This window comes from Copadichromis virginalis, linkage group LG12 (assembly GCF_057382275.1).
Source record: "Copadichromis virginalis isolate Kocher_CV1m ecotype Utaka linkage group LG12, C_Virginalis_male_GT1.1, whole genome shotgun sequence".
Lineage (NCBI taxonomy): Eukaryota > Metazoa > Chordata > Actinopteri > Cichliformes > Cichlidae > Copadichromis > Copadichromis virginalis.
In genome coordinates this window covers 18,345,140-18,357,550 of record NC_140629.1, presented here as the reverse complement: position 1 = coordinate 18,357,550, position 12,411 = coordinate 18,345,140, and the positions used below count along the sequence as shown (strand labels likewise).

Here is a 12,411-nt window from a genome sequence, read left to right as displayed (position 1 = left end):
CAGCGTATCCCCAGGCTGACGCTTTAAAACCACTTAGAGCATGTCAAGTTAAAGTCAACATTATTTTAAAGAGGGTACCTAACAGTCTGCTTTAAAGGAAACATAATAAATTAAACAGGTGCATAATCTAAGATCACAATGGTGCTGAGAACTATCTCATTAATACCCAGAGGAGGCCACTGCTTCACTGTTACAGTGCAACCAAGTGGCCCTCTACATTACTTGGATTTTGACTCATGATCTTGACTGGCTACTTTATCACTGGCTTTGTAAGAGGCACAACTCTTGTAAAAATGTATCGGTCACTTTTGTCTTTGCTTTGGGAAATATGTGGATATAATATCTTCCTAAAATATGCTGTGTTAAACCATCCAGATTTCAGAACGCAACAACTTTTTCCTCAACCTAAAAAATGCCTATGTGATTAGCCTACACAGAGGGAATGAATAATACATGACTTCCCAATCTCCTCGACAACCAAATATTATTTGTTTTTGTTGTTGTTTTGTTGAGTAGTTACCATCATTCAGCAGTATTAAAGTACCCTGAGCAATGAGTCAATTACAACCCTTTAAAAAAAAAAGACAATATTGTGACACTGGAGCAGATCATATATCTTAGCTTATTGCAAATGCCATGAGTTCAGCAAACTTAAATACTCCGATCCTAAAGATGCATTTAGTGCACATGCACAAAAAGACTGAATGTTGGAAAATGATTACTGTACAGAGGATAAAAATGAGACAAAAGTAAATAAATTAATATGATTTAAACTGGATGAATGCAAATGATTAAAACTGGTTGATATATGTTGCAGTAAAAAAAACAAACAAACATGGAAAATCATTTCCTTTGAGAGGTTAGTACTAGAAATTGCTTTTGCTTTTACACCACTTTTAACTCATAGATAAATGATCATTTATCAGAATTATTGTTGATTACGTTTTCCAATGTCAGTTTGTCAACTTGGGCTCCAATAAAACCTGGTTCTAACTGATAGAAGCTGGATCATCATGGTTTACTCCCTTAAACATACCCAGGGTCGCACATCTGTAAATCCCTAATAAACTGGGTCCCACCTCAGAAGCTGAGAGAAGTGTAATAAAAGATGAAACCCACTGGGCCAGCTTCCTCCTTTAAAAGGTCTGGAAGCGACTCAGAAAAGTGGCTGTCAGACTTAAGAAAAAAAGGCATGTAATGACAATCTTCAGATGGAGAAAATGAACTGAAAAAAATGATGATGATGATGATGATGATGATGATGATTATTACTATTACCTCCCCTAAAGAGGTTTTTTTTTTTTTGGTAGCATTTGCAAGCCCAGGTCATTCTGTCTGTAAACACGGCAGTTTGAAAAGTTTTGTATGAATCCTGATTAAACTTTGTAGTGTTGTAGAGTTGAGTCATGTTAACAATCTATTAAAATTTGGCTTACATTCACCAAGGTCCTCAAGGTCAACTTAATGATTCACTGGTTGAAAATTGACAAAAAGCCTTATAACTTATATAAGGCTTTATATAAATTATAATCCTTACAAGTGTTGTGTGTATCGTAAATCTATAGAAATTACAACATAAAGATTTAAAATATCACGTTACATTTGACTGCTGACCTCTCCTTCAAGGTCAATAGACTGATCTGAAGGTAAACATTATATTGCTATACAGAGCTATTTAAAATGGTTTCTTAGTGCCATTGATTGAATTGACAACATAATATAAAAAAAAAAAAAATTTAGGGAATGATATACGGGGATTCTAAATATCAAGTTACTTTGGACCTCTGACCTCTTCTTCAACATCAAATAAGGTCAAACTTTCAATGTCTTTTATCTCTATAATCATGCTTAAAATTCTGCTCTCTTTGTGGGTATTGGCAGCATTTAGGAAATGATACTGAATATCACATTATAGTTTGCATTCAATATCATGTCACATTTGACCTCTGATAATAATAATAATAACAATAATGATAATAACTGCTGTTCTGGATCCCAACAAAAACACTATTCAGTGCATTATAAATCATATAAAGCATATTTTATTCCCAGTAGAAAACAGGAAATAACACGTGTTTAAACTGGTCTAATGTACAATTTACAAGTTAATTTTGAATTAGATGGCAAAAATCTCTTTAAAAAAAAAAAAGTTGGGATGGGGGCAACAAAAGGCTACCAAAGTAAATGATATTAAAAGGAAAAAAGAAAATTTGCAACCAGCTTGGTTAACTGGTGACAGTTCAGTAACATGAATGGGTATAAAATGAACATCGGAGAGAAGCAGTGTCTCTCAGAAGATGAGCAGAAATTCACCAATCTGCAAAGAACTCTGTGTACAAATTGTGAAGTTTTAGAGAACTGTTCCTCGGATGCCACTTTAGCTCAGTGGGTGAGCAGGTGACCACATGCCAACTCACTGGAGTGCTGGGCACAGGTCCAAGTTTGAGTCCAACCTGTGCACCGTGTCCTAACCCTCTCTCTCTCTCTACTTTCCTGTTTATCTTCACTACTCCACAATCCAATACTTTTTTTAATGCCCAAAAATGAACAATGTTAACTGCAAAGGTATGTCTGCTGTTATGAGGTGCATTAGTACCTATAGAATTGGCAGCTTACACATCTAGAAAGGCACCATTAATTCTGAAAGGTAAATACACATTTTAGACCAACATATGTCCCAAACCCTAACCCCAAGAAAACCACATACTGCAGATATGACATCAACAACATGACTTCATAATAGAAGAATCTGGGTGCCGAACTGCCTGCGGACCAGGCCTTTCAGCAACTGAAAACATTTGGCATATAATGAAATAAAAAAAATACAAGAAAGAAGACTGTTGAGCCAGAATTCTCTGTCAGATAAGAATGGGACAACATTCCGCTCCCAAAAGTCCAGCATCTCTCATCATTTCCCAAACATTTATGGACTGTTGTTAAAAGAAGAGGGGATGCTACACATGAACATGACCATGTACCAAATTTGTCTGAAATGTGTTGATGTCATCAAATTCAAACTGACCTTTTCGTTCTTCTTTAAATGATACATTTCTCAGTTTCACATTTGATATGTTTTCTATGCTCTTTCATAAAACAAAAATGTGGGTTTATGTGATTTACAAATCTTTCCATTCTGTTTGTTATTGACATTTCACACAGTTTTCCGATTGTTCAGTTTGGGTTTGTAAATGTTACAAGACTCATTTCCGGGATTCAACAGATAAAAGAGTTGAGCTGGTTACTGTCACTTGCTCTTTATGGGGGGTGTTTGGCCAAGCACTGACACATTCTGACCTTCCAGATCAGACTTTTTTTTTTTTTTTTTTACATCCTAATAATTTCATCCATACAACAAAAGAAAAGGAGAAACACCGCCTATCATATCTATAAAACCTCATCTAAAAGCAAAATAAGCACCTGTAACCAGTTAACACACTAAAACCAAACTGTGCCAAGACATTTATCAATTAATGATTCTTCCCCTCGCTATTAATGATAATTTTATGATTACAAAGCAAAGACTTAGCCATATTGTTGTTTTGATAATGAAAGAAAACCACAAAGAATACAGACAGGCCCTGCTGAGACTCTTGACTTTTACCTGCTTGTCGTAGTTCCTGCCATACAGCCACACACAGACCTCTAAGCTCACAGCATGCAAGGAAGTGGTACTGCGTTTGCTTATTTTGACAGTTCATCTGTATCTTTAAAAAGCCGTCTCGTGTGTCGTATAAAACAAAAGAAACCCGAATGAAGCCACTCGACTTACTCAGCGTTGCATGTTATGCGTACCTTACGAAAGCTCTTACTTAATCCATCCGGTGTTAATCCATTACCGGCGGGGAAAATGTGACCGACATCATTTGTAGTCACTTCATGCTGATATCTGTCTGCGACAACTATTTGTAGCTAATAACAAAAACCGAGACAATTCAACAGCCAATAAAAATATAATATTGCATTACTATGACAGGATATCCACCGCTGTCACCAAATGTTGCACTAAGCATTTTATGTACACCGTTTCCCGGGCAGCCGATATGGCAGAAGTCGCATGTCACTTTTATTGGTTATCTATCGATAAAATATCCCCGTTACTCAACCACTGCTGCACAACATCTAGTTATTTTTTGGTGATTTCCGGGGACTGAAAGCGTCCGTGACAACAACCCGGAAGTAGCTCTATGAAAACTTCCGCTCGGTGGAAAATTCCAACTGAGGAATCAAATGGTAGGCAAACGCTTTCGCCTTCGGGAATTAATAGCATAATTTTTACATATCAAAGATGATATTTTATTTAAAGCATATATTTAATATATTCTGACGTCTTTTTTAAATCAAGTATATAGCCGTTTGTTATTGAGAATGCATGTTAAAAATGTTAAGACATGAGAGATCCCCCCCCTGTCTTTCCAAAACAATTGGATTCCATAAAGCTGCTCAAACTTGCAATTTGGGTGGTGTACTCGCGTGTAATTTTTCTCATTAAACTTATCGTTTGGCCGTTATTTTGAACATTTATCCACACTAAAGAGCGAATGCGCCATGGATTTTTGTTTGGGACGGTTAATGTAGCTTCGGATAAAGTAGCCACACACTGGTCGAAGTTTATTCACGTTGTTGGATGTTTTTGTCAGTGACAAGAGTTTGGCGCGCCCGGGTGTAATTGGAAGTTACCACTGGTGGTATGACCGAGGTACTTGATCAGCTGTGCCATTAAAACAGTTGACATTGCTTATTGAATAGAAAAGAACCAATATTTTTTTTCTTGTTAGTTAGTCTACTCTGACGCTGCAAAGCAAATGATATGCCAGCAAGCCTTAGTTAATTATCAACTAAATAAAATTTTGTCACGATCTGTGTAAGTATTGACTTTGTTTGATGAATTTTGTAAACGCTAATATCCTTGATGTGCAGTTTGAACAGTACATTGTTCTTCCTGATGTACCAAGAGTGAAAGCTTATCGTGAAAACGATCTAAGTCATCTAGTCAAACAAGAACTGCAACATTAGATTGGCCAATGAATGATGCGATCTATCTTAACTTATTGTCTCCTACAGTTTAACGAAGTACTTCATTTTGGCTCTTCTTCAATTTCTTCGCGAAGATGGAGACCTGCACACACGTCTTCCAGATTTCTGGGATCAAAATCCGCGATGAGAAGAGAGTTCTGATCCAGGGAATTCAGCAGCTGGGTGGGAAATACATTGGTGGCTCAGTGAGTAAGATTGAGATCCCTCAGTAGATTTTAGGGAAATGCCACGTGCACTTGTGCCCAAGCTGAAGGGTTGCAGCTTGTGAATGATTTCATTTTTCTTCCTGATGCTTTTAGTCTTTATTCAGTCTATGCGATGTAAGAAAACATAATAGTTAGAGACTAATCATAAACTAAAGTAATGATGACAGTGTTTAGACACCAATCAAAAAGGAAATGCACTTGTTCCTAAAGTAGCTGACTGAATGAATTACTTGCTGTGCTTGCTGTCAATCATTAATTAGTTCTGTGGAAGTCTGTGTTCTGTGTCTTTATCTTGACAGTCCAAGTAAAGTTTTCAATTGTATTTTTATATTTATATATTGCTTTGATTATCCCTCTACACAAATGAGAACAAAACTATTAGTGTATATGTAGAATTTCAATTCAATCAGAATCAGAAACTTTATTGTCATTGTCATGAGAACAACGAAATTAAGAATGGTCCCCGATCATTGCATCATCCCTAGCAATATCAAAATATAAATAAAACAATAAAATTCAATAAATAAAATAGATAGAATACTTAAAATACTAATAAGATATAACAGTAAAACATTCACATACATTCCCACACACATGCTTCAGACCGTGCATAGATTAACACAAGAGTGGCGTGATGGACATTTTTTTGTAGTATTCAGATGTGTTATTGCAGTTGGATAACAGCTGTGTTTGAGTCTATTAGTCCTTGCTCTGATTGCCCTGTACCGTCTGCCTGAGGGCAACAGTTCGAACAGGGAGTGGCCAGGATGTGAGGTGTCTTTTATGATGTTTTGGGCCTTTTTAAAACAGTGGGCGTTGTGTAGAACTTCCAGTGTTGTTAAACAGCAAGGATCTTTTTTTAATACAGCTTTTCCAAGCGTCCTAGTTTTATTTTGGATCTTATTTCACACACAGAACCAAAATTATTGCACAAAACCCCAAAACTATCAGGGTTAAAATTATTAGACCTTTGTGCAGGTCAGTCAATAGCGCTAACTTTGACCTTTGGTTTGCGTCGTCGTTGTGTTGAAAGACGAAGCAGCAAACCAGACCCAGTTCTGCTGCTGACTGCTTAAGGTTTTCTTTCAAAATCTTCATATCCTTTTTTTCATGATTCCTTTCATGGAGATGAGATTCCCACTTCAGGACGCACTGAAGCACACAGCATAATACTCCCACCACCGTGTTTCACTTTGGGGATAGTGTTCTTTGGGTTGTATGTCTCACCCTTCTTTCTCCAAGGATAAGCAGGGTCTCTCTGGCCAAAGAGCCCTGGTTTTGTCTCATCTGACCAAAAGATGTGCTTTCAGCATGTGCAGTCTTTCTGCAAAAGTGGAGTTTTTCCTTAATCTGCAACCTCGCAGTCCATTCTTGTGCAGGTGTCTAATGATTGCCTTCTTTGAGTATACAATTTACAACTTGGCTAAGTCATTCACTAGTCTCTTGGAAGTTGTTCTGGGGTCTTTAGAAACATGGAAACACTGTGATAACTTTGTATCCATCTCCTACTTTGTGCATCAACAATTCTTTTTCTCAAGTCTAAACTGTTTTCTTTCTGTTTTTGTCATGAAGCTCAAACTCTTGCTGAAGTTTTTATACTGTGTGTAAGTTGGAAGGTAGCTCTCGGTTTTCACATGATTTTACAAATTTTGAGCAAAGCTAGTGTAGAAATGCTGTCAAAGAAGCACTAGGGAAATTTCAGACAAAAACTATAAATGTCAAAGGGGAGCTGATTACTTTGCCCTGATTTGCAGCTAAATCAGATGGTACAGCCTAGCATCCTCATCTATTAACTTACATGATAAATGTGAATAAATGAACTGGGGATCCACCTAAAAGTGGAACACTGTTAGTTGCACTGAACATCTGTTGTTGATTTCAAACTGCAACTGTTGCGTTATTGACAAGCTCCACTTACAAAACTGTCTTGTGATGATTACATATAACCACCTTAAACTGCCTTCTTATAGGTATATCAGCACGCTTGCACCCATCTCATAATCCCTCAGGTGTTGTCCAGCGAGAAGTTTTTGGCAGCTTGTGCTGCAGGTGAGTCATGATGGCTGTGAATTTCATGTCAGTGGATCTTTGTTTTCGTTGCTATTTTAGCCTACATACATTTAACGTAGCCATAAAATGCTTCATTGTTTCTTAAGTTTTTTAAGTCCTAGAGGTAACATAACACATTTTATTGAATTTCTTCCCTCTTGCTGCTCGTCTCTTGCTAGGAAAGTGGGTTGTAACTCCCGACTACGTGCTGGACAGTGTTAAGAATGGCTCCTGGCTCGCAGAGGAAATCTATGAGGTGGCCATTTCCACAGGTTCCTCCGCTGCCTTCTACCCTGTCAAACAGTGGAGAGAGAAAGTGGCCAGTGGGAGACTGAAAGGGGCCTTTCAGGGCTGGAGGGTGCTCCTTATGGTCCAAGGGTCCACACGCAGAGCAATGTTCAAACGGTTACAAACCCTTGTTCTCTTTTAACCCATGTTCAAATAAAACGAGTGTCTGGTTAATTAATACATTTTTGGGTTGTTTTTTTTTTTTTATTCATTCACAGACTCCTAAAAGCAGGCAGGGCTGAGGTATATCACTGCCCTCCCCCCTCTTATGCCTCTATCACTCATGTCATGGCGAAACCTGTTACAGAATCCTCAAAATCCCACAGTGCTCCTTGTTACCCTGTGAGCCACATAGTCCAGCACCTCTTTGGGGTAAGTCATAAGAATGCATGTTTTAAAAACATATAAAAAATAATAATAATTTAAGCAACATATTTAAAACTGATTATTATTATTTAAAAAAAATTTTTTTTTTTTAATTTTCTTTTGGGGGGGTGGTGATTTAAATATTTTATATGGTCTTCATTTATATGTGCACATACTAGTCTAATCTTTATTAAACAGTTCATGTTAAAAAAATTATCTTGTAGACTGAAAGCCTATTGTTTGGGGGCCAAAGCAATCATGTGGATATGAATTTCAACATAACAGAAGAGCAAGAGGCTCATCCAGCAGATGTGAAGGAGAATTTCTCTACTCTGGAGGCGGAGCTTAAGACATATATCAAACAAGTGGTGTGTATTTGGGTTTTTTAATTTTTTTTATGAGTGGTTTTGTGTTTTCTTGACATCATTTTCTTTTCTTTCTTTTTGTTGCTTCTAGGGCCAGCCAAGACTGTGCTTCCTTGAATATTTGGGCTACCATGACCCCTATAGTCCCCTGGCTCAGGTAGATGTGCAGACATATCAACCCCCACCCTTGATCACTACTGTACATCTCTACAATAACTATGTGTTTCATCAAGAGGCTCAGGTCATTTAATTTCCTTTATGTCATGCATTTCAATGGAAAGTGACATCTAGAGCAAGGGCGCATCATACCCAGGTCACAATTTAACCACCACTGTCAGCTGATCTGAGAGTTTTGATTGGCAGGCCTATTAACAATACTCTCCACTGTCCTGTCCATACCTTACCCGAGTGGATATTGCTAATAGAAGTGCTCATGTTTTTCCATATGCCATTTACCCATAACAGACAGTCAGAAATGACCCCCAAGAACTTTTAAAGCCCATTCACTTCCTATTTCCATTACCCTTCTGCCCTCAACTCTTTCTGCCATCCATCTCTCTGAGTGCTGTGTTTCCTTCTGCTTTCCATATACCTCTTGAATTTTATCATTGTTCTTGTATTTCTCCAGGCAACAAAAATGGACTTCAGCAATGTTGGCTGCATGATAGAGTGTGGCCTCTTCACTGAAGCCTTGGACTCAATCAGAAGTGGTGTGTACCCAGGCCTCCTGCCACCGGCGCCGCACCTGATCTCCCTCTTAGAATACGCTCAGCAGGTAGGCATTACCATACTGCAGAAACTCCCACCTACTGCTAGTGTAATATCCTCAGGGGCTGCACAAAAGTAGAACTTGCTCTACATTTTTGAGTGTGGATAGCTGGCTTTGAGAGGTCTTTTTATTGGTTTTACTGTCTTTTGATTAAACTGTAATTTAGAGATGTAACATAATTAATTTAGTTATTGTACCTTTTTTTTGATAAGTAATTTTGTCAGTGAAATATCAGATCTCATCACATCCTCACATTTCCATCAAATATTTAACTTTATGTGACCAACAGTTCAAAATCAGAACAAGAGCGTGCACAGTGATAGCAAACAAACAAACATATTGTATTTACTCTGCATCATCCTGGACCAGCTGGAAATAAGTTTTACTAATTACTTTACTTAACTTTTACTTATTTACTTATTTAAAAAGAACAAAACAAAAACTTAAATTATTGTTTGGCTCTAATTACATTCTTGGCATCGTCACATCCATTATTTAAGAAAATAAATAAATTGTAGCTTCACTGAATTTTAAGTCTGTATGTACATCCCCGCATTCAAACCAACTGGAACTCAGTTGCTGTGTGCTGATTATGTCACAGGGTAACGCCACATCTGTCTTCATGAGAAATTTCCAGCAGGTCCTTGATAAACTGCTTATTACCAACCCTCCCTGGATGGCTCCCAAGTCAGTGAAACAGTATTTTGCTCAAGTGCTGCAGTGTCCTCGGTGTAAGAAGGGCTTGTGGTCTTTTCTAGAGACAGCCATCAGGTAATTATTCCTGCTAATAATTTTATACTGCAAAAATGAAGAGTAACCATGTGATGTGTAGTGAACAAACACTCTAGTAGGTAGCAGTTGTGGTAATTTTACAAATATTTTATCTTCCAGATATTCTATGTCTAGTGAAGAGACCTGTCACGCACTTCCTGGACCTGGCCTTCCAACATTGTTACACTTCCACTGTTACATCCTGACTCTCATCCTGAAGATCTTCCAAGGGGAGCTCCACTCAGTCACTGCCGGGTAACAGTTTAAATAAACTCAGTTGGAGAAAGAACCATTTTTTATTTATTTATTTTAAATCAATCAGTTTAAATCATCACACATGTCGGGAGAATCATTGCTTGAATTTGCCCTTTCTGACATGTCCACTTCGACCGTGTTCTCATTATTATATCTCAATATAATTAGAATTTAAATGATTGGTTGGGCACTCACACATCATGCAGGAGGCAGAGCTGCCTTACTCTTACAAGGACTCTGTCGAACACTATAAAGACTTTGTGCTAGATAGCTGGCAGGGTAAAGTCTGTTTAATGTCTGATACAAATGATTAGGACATTTGTGTTCTCACACGCAGCTCCTATGGGTAATGTCTAGTAAAGTTCAGGGTTGCAGTGCATGTGTGAAAACAGCTTTAGAGTTGATTTCTTCTATTCTGTTAGTCCACAAAGCTCATAATCTGTATTGCAAGGACATACGTGTAGAAATTCTTAACAATCACTGTAGTTTAGCTGGAGTTGATACAGTAAGGTTTTTAAGTATTTGGAAAATTACACATAATTTTGCTTCATGCTGCCACAAATGAATCTACATGTGATTGAAGTCCAGACTTTCAGATTTAATTCAAGGTGTTCAGCAATTGAATTCTATTAGCTGTTTAGGAATTACAGCCTTTTTCCTTTTTTTTTTTTTTTTTTTATATTCATAGTTTCCTTTTGTTTTTTTAGTTGTTAATTTTTTTCCTCCAGAGGCTGAAAAGAAATTGAACAAACTAGCTTAATTTCAAATTGATGTTGTTTTTATTAATTATTGGTTTTTTTTAATACTTGGATGAAAATCCTATGTAAACAACGACCACCTGAAGTCTTGAACCCATGAACTTCACCAAATGTTGTTTCCTCCCATGACATGTTCTGCCAGGTCTTTACTGTTTTTCTTAACCAAGGAAAGGATTATGCAATCATCTACCTTAGCTGTCTTCTGTGGTCTTTTAGGACCTTTGGTGCTTCTGAGCTTGTTTTTAAAAATGTACTACACGTAATGTTTTTGCTCCCTCTAAGATTTTTTTTCCTGCTTAATGTAGACTTCTATCACCTGCTGGGGTTAGGTGACAGAAGGGTTAGGTCATTGAATAACGAGGGAACGGGCAACAGGTGCCATGTGACCTTGAAACTGCTTGCCACTCAGTCGTCCAGTTACTTTTAATACCAGGGGGCTATGTATAAAATTTATTGTAGTTCTTATTCAGATAATTAAGTACTTTGGTTGTACCCCCATGAATAAAAGCTGAAAGTCTCTATTTTAATAATTTCTTATTCTTCCTTAGAGAGTTTGTGCAGCTCCAGGGAGCCCCTCCAGCATCAGCATCAGGATCTTTGCTCTATAGAACCTTCTGGACTGTGTGGGAGCGCTCCACCCTCTTGTCCAGTGCTGTAAAACAACTAATGCAGCTTTTGATACAGGCTGCCATGACTGTAATTTACTTTGATATTCTTATTGGATAATGTGCTCAGTCATTCAGAATGTTTTATTTTGATCCATAATTGACAGCAGATTGTAGTCTGACCTCATGACTAAAGTTACTATTGCTCATGGAGCTCGCTAGGTTCAAAATGTTGTTTATCTTTTCTAAAGGAGTACGCCGAGAGGGATGAGAAGCAGAAGTTGCACTTGGCAGACACCCTACTGGATTTCCTGTCTGTGTTGGTGGAGTTTTGGTGTCAGCAGCATTTCAAATTAAACCAGACACTAGTGGATAAAGGCCTGAAAGACTTGTCAGAATATCTTGCTGTCATTAGCCAGGGTAAGTGATAAAAACTGAAATTTGAGAACAGGAAGCATATTCAGAAAAACAAAACTTCTGTTATGTAAATTCTGTCCTAAGTTCAAAGTTTGGTTTCTGAATTTCATTTTCTTTTACTTAAAAAGTGGTAGAAGTAGTTTAAGCAGTTTAAAAACTTTATTTAGCAGAATTGTCTCTTGTTTATTCGTACGGTTTGACACGAGGTTTTCTTTATTCTAAAACAAAAATCTCTTCTAAAAAGATGCTCTCTTATCTTCTGATTTTCCTCTGTGGTTTTTCCCCATAGATTTATCTCCGAATATTTTGGTAGAACTGGTTATCAGGGTTCGCTCTACCAGGCTTAAGTTGATGGTGGCTGATGCCATATTCAGGAATCTCTGCTGCAGAAATGGATGCACTATGGGAGATGAACCTCTGTCACTCAAGAAAATGGTGCGTTTCTTGTTCCCATGTTTCCCTGGCCTTTATTCCTTGTTCCGTTTGGCAGATTTTGTCATTTCTACTTCTGGTACATTTGTGATCATC

General features: G+C 37.6%; 2 protein-coding genes across 4 annotated transcripts in view; one reads left to right on the top strand and one right to left on the bottom strand.

The window, feature by feature from the left end:
• kiaa0825 (KIAA0825 ortholog) overlaps positions 1-4,152 on the bottom strand; it is a 117,084-nt gene extending 112,932 nt beyond the window's left edge. Inside the window, exon 1 of the mRNA XM_085475131.1 lies at positions 3,793-4,152. The gene's annotated coding sequence lies outside the window, so the exon portion shown is untranslated. The remainder of the gene's footprint in view (positions 1-3,792) is intronic.
• Positions 4,153-4,171: 19 nt separating this feature from the next.
• slf1 (SMC5/6 complex localization factor 1) overlaps positions 4,172-12,411 on the top strand; it is a 36,874-nt gene continuing 28,634 nt past the window's right edge. Inside the window, exons 1-13 of one of the 3 annotated variants that reach the window (XM_085475137.1) lie at positions 4,172-4,230; positions 5,062-5,219; positions 7,211-7,289; positions 7,469-7,694; positions 7,796-7,949; positions 8,168-8,311; positions 8,400-8,465; positions 8,937-9,083; positions 9,679-9,848; positions 9,969-10,103; positions 11,410-11,557; positions 11,718-11,886; positions 12,173-12,318. In XM_085475137.1, the coding sequence (XP_085331263.1) occupies positions 5,109-5,219; positions 7,211-7,289; positions 7,469-7,694; positions 7,796-7,949; positions 8,168-8,311; positions 8,400-8,465; positions 8,937-9,083; positions 9,679-9,848; positions 9,969-10,103; positions 11,410-11,557; positions 11,718-11,886; positions 12,173-12,318 (1,695 nt within the window). In that variant the 5' untranslated portion in view covers positions 4,172-4,230; positions 5,062-5,108. Of the gene's footprint in view, positions 4,231-4,437; positions 4,697-4,730; positions 4,862-5,061; positions 5,220-7,210; positions 7,290-7,468; positions 7,695-7,795; positions 7,950-8,167; positions 8,312-8,399; positions 8,466-8,936; positions 9,084-9,678; positions 9,849-9,968; positions 10,104-11,409; positions 11,558-11,717; positions 11,887-12,172; positions 12,319-12,411 lie in introns of those variants that run through there. The other 2 variants (XM_085475136.1, XM_085475138.1) reach the window with 2 other exon arrangements.